This window comes from Calidris pugnax, unplaced genomic scaffold (assembly GCF_001431845.1).
Source record: "Calidris pugnax isolate Ruff unplaced genomic scaffold, ASM143184v1 scaffold2388, whole genome shotgun sequence".
Classification (NCBI taxonomy): Eukaryota; Metazoa; Chordata; class Aves; order Charadriiformes; family Scolopacidae; genus Calidris; species Calidris pugnax.
The window spans coordinates 1,974-3,659 of record NW_015092573.1 but is presented as its reverse complement, the minus strand read 5'-3'; the positions used below and the strand labels follow the sequence as shown (position 1 = coordinate 3,659).

The window sequence follows — 1,686 nt, the reverse complement described above, 5'->3', positions numbered from 1 at the left end:
GCCATCCTGGAGGAATAAGGGTCCTCGAAGAGAGCCCAGAGCTTGGGCCTCCACCTCCTCCACCAGCTCGCCGGCCTCCCCTCCTCCAGGCACAGCCGCTTGGGCTCGGCCGGTTCGGGGGGTTGGGGGGGTTCGGGGCTTTCGAAACTATCCAGGGCCTCCTCGGCATCCCGGTGCTGCCGGTAATTCATCCAGCAGCAAGCTTCCACGTCGGTTTCGTCGATGCCCCAAAAAGCCAATTCCTCCTCAAAAAGGGGCCCGCAGACGTCGGCGGGGCAGTGGAGCTTGCCGGTGCGGTAGTAATTGAGGACGTAGGCGAAAACGGCCGGGTGGCGGTCGAAAAAAAACTCCCCCGCCGATGGATCGTAATCGAAACGAGCCGCCGCCCCCGGTTCGGCCAAACCGGCCAAACGGGTCCCCGGGAGGGTCTGCAGGGTGCTGCGGTAGGTCTCATGGCGGACCCCCCCGACGTTGATCACCACCTTGTCGCGTTCCGCTTGCCAGCCCATGGCGAGCAGGAGGGGGAGGTGGCGAGGGAGGAAGAGGAGGAGGAGGAGGAGGAAGGGCGAGGAAAAAGGGATAACGAGTCGCCGCCAGCGGCCACCGGCCCCGCAGAGCGGAGGAGCCGCTGCCGCATCCCGCCGCCTCCGCCGCCGCCGCCCGCTCTGCGCAGGCGCGGGGGGAGGCCACGCCCACCGCTGCGAGGTCACGCCCACCGCGGGGAGGACACGCCCACTGCTGGGGAAGGACACGCCCCCCCTCGGGCAGTGTGAACGCGGCCGCGGAGGTGGAAAGCCACGCCCACCGCGGGGGGGAGGACGCGCCTACCAGGACAGTGAGGCCACGCCCCCGGGAGCACTGAGGCTCCGCCCACTGCGGGGAGGACACGCCCACCGCCGGGGAAGGACACGCCTCCCCAGGCAGCGCGAATGGGGCCGCGGGGGGGAAAGCCACGCCCACCAAGGGAAGGCCACGCCCACCGGGGGGAAGCCACGCCCACCGCTGGGGAAGGACACGCCCCTCCCGGGCGGCGCGAATGCGGCCGCGGAGGGGGAAAGCCACGCCCACCGATGGAAGGACACGCCCACCGCTGGGGAAGGACACGCCCCCCCGCGGGGGAGAGAACGCGGCCGCGGAGGGCGAAGCCACGCCCACCGAGGGAAGACCACGCCCCCCCAGGCGGCGCGAATGCGGCCGCGGAGGGGGAAGGCCACGCCCACTGATACAGAGGACACGCCCACTGCTGGGAGGACACGCCCACCGCCGGGGAAGGACACGCCCCCCTCGGGCAGTGTGAACGCGGCCGCGGAGGGCGAAGCCACGCCCACCGCTGCGAGGCCACGCCCACCGCTGGGGAAGGACACGCCCCCCCGGGCGGTGCGAACGCGGCTGCGGAGGGGGAAAGCCACGCCCACCGCTGGGGAAGGACACGCCCCCCTCGGGCAGTGTGAACGCGGCCGCGGAGGGCGAAGCCACGCCCACCGAGGGAAGGCCACGCCCACCGCGCCTACCAGGACAGGGTGGCCACGCCCCCGGGAGCGCTGAGGCTCCGCCCACTGCGGGGGAGGACACGCCCACTGAGGAAAGGGACACGCCTACCAGGAGGAGAGGCCACGCCCCCAGGAGCGCTGAGGCTCCGCCCACTGCGGGGCGAACGCGGCCGCTGAGGGGAAAGGCCACGCCCAC

The 1,686-nt window shown here is 72.4% G+C and overlaps 1 protein-coding gene across 1 annotated transcript; it reads right to left on the bottom strand.

Moving 5' to 3' along the window:
* Window positions 1-5: 5 nt before the first annotated feature.
* On the bottom strand, window positions 6-652 carry LOC106900520 (potassium voltage-gated channel subfamily C member 1-like; the record flags this gene model as incomplete). Its single annotated transcript, XM_014962609.1, has 1 exon — window positions 6-652. A coding segment is annotated over exon 1 (504 nt), but the record flags the coding sequence as incomplete, so codon positions are not given.
* Window positions 653-1,686: the final 1,034 nt, after the last annotated feature.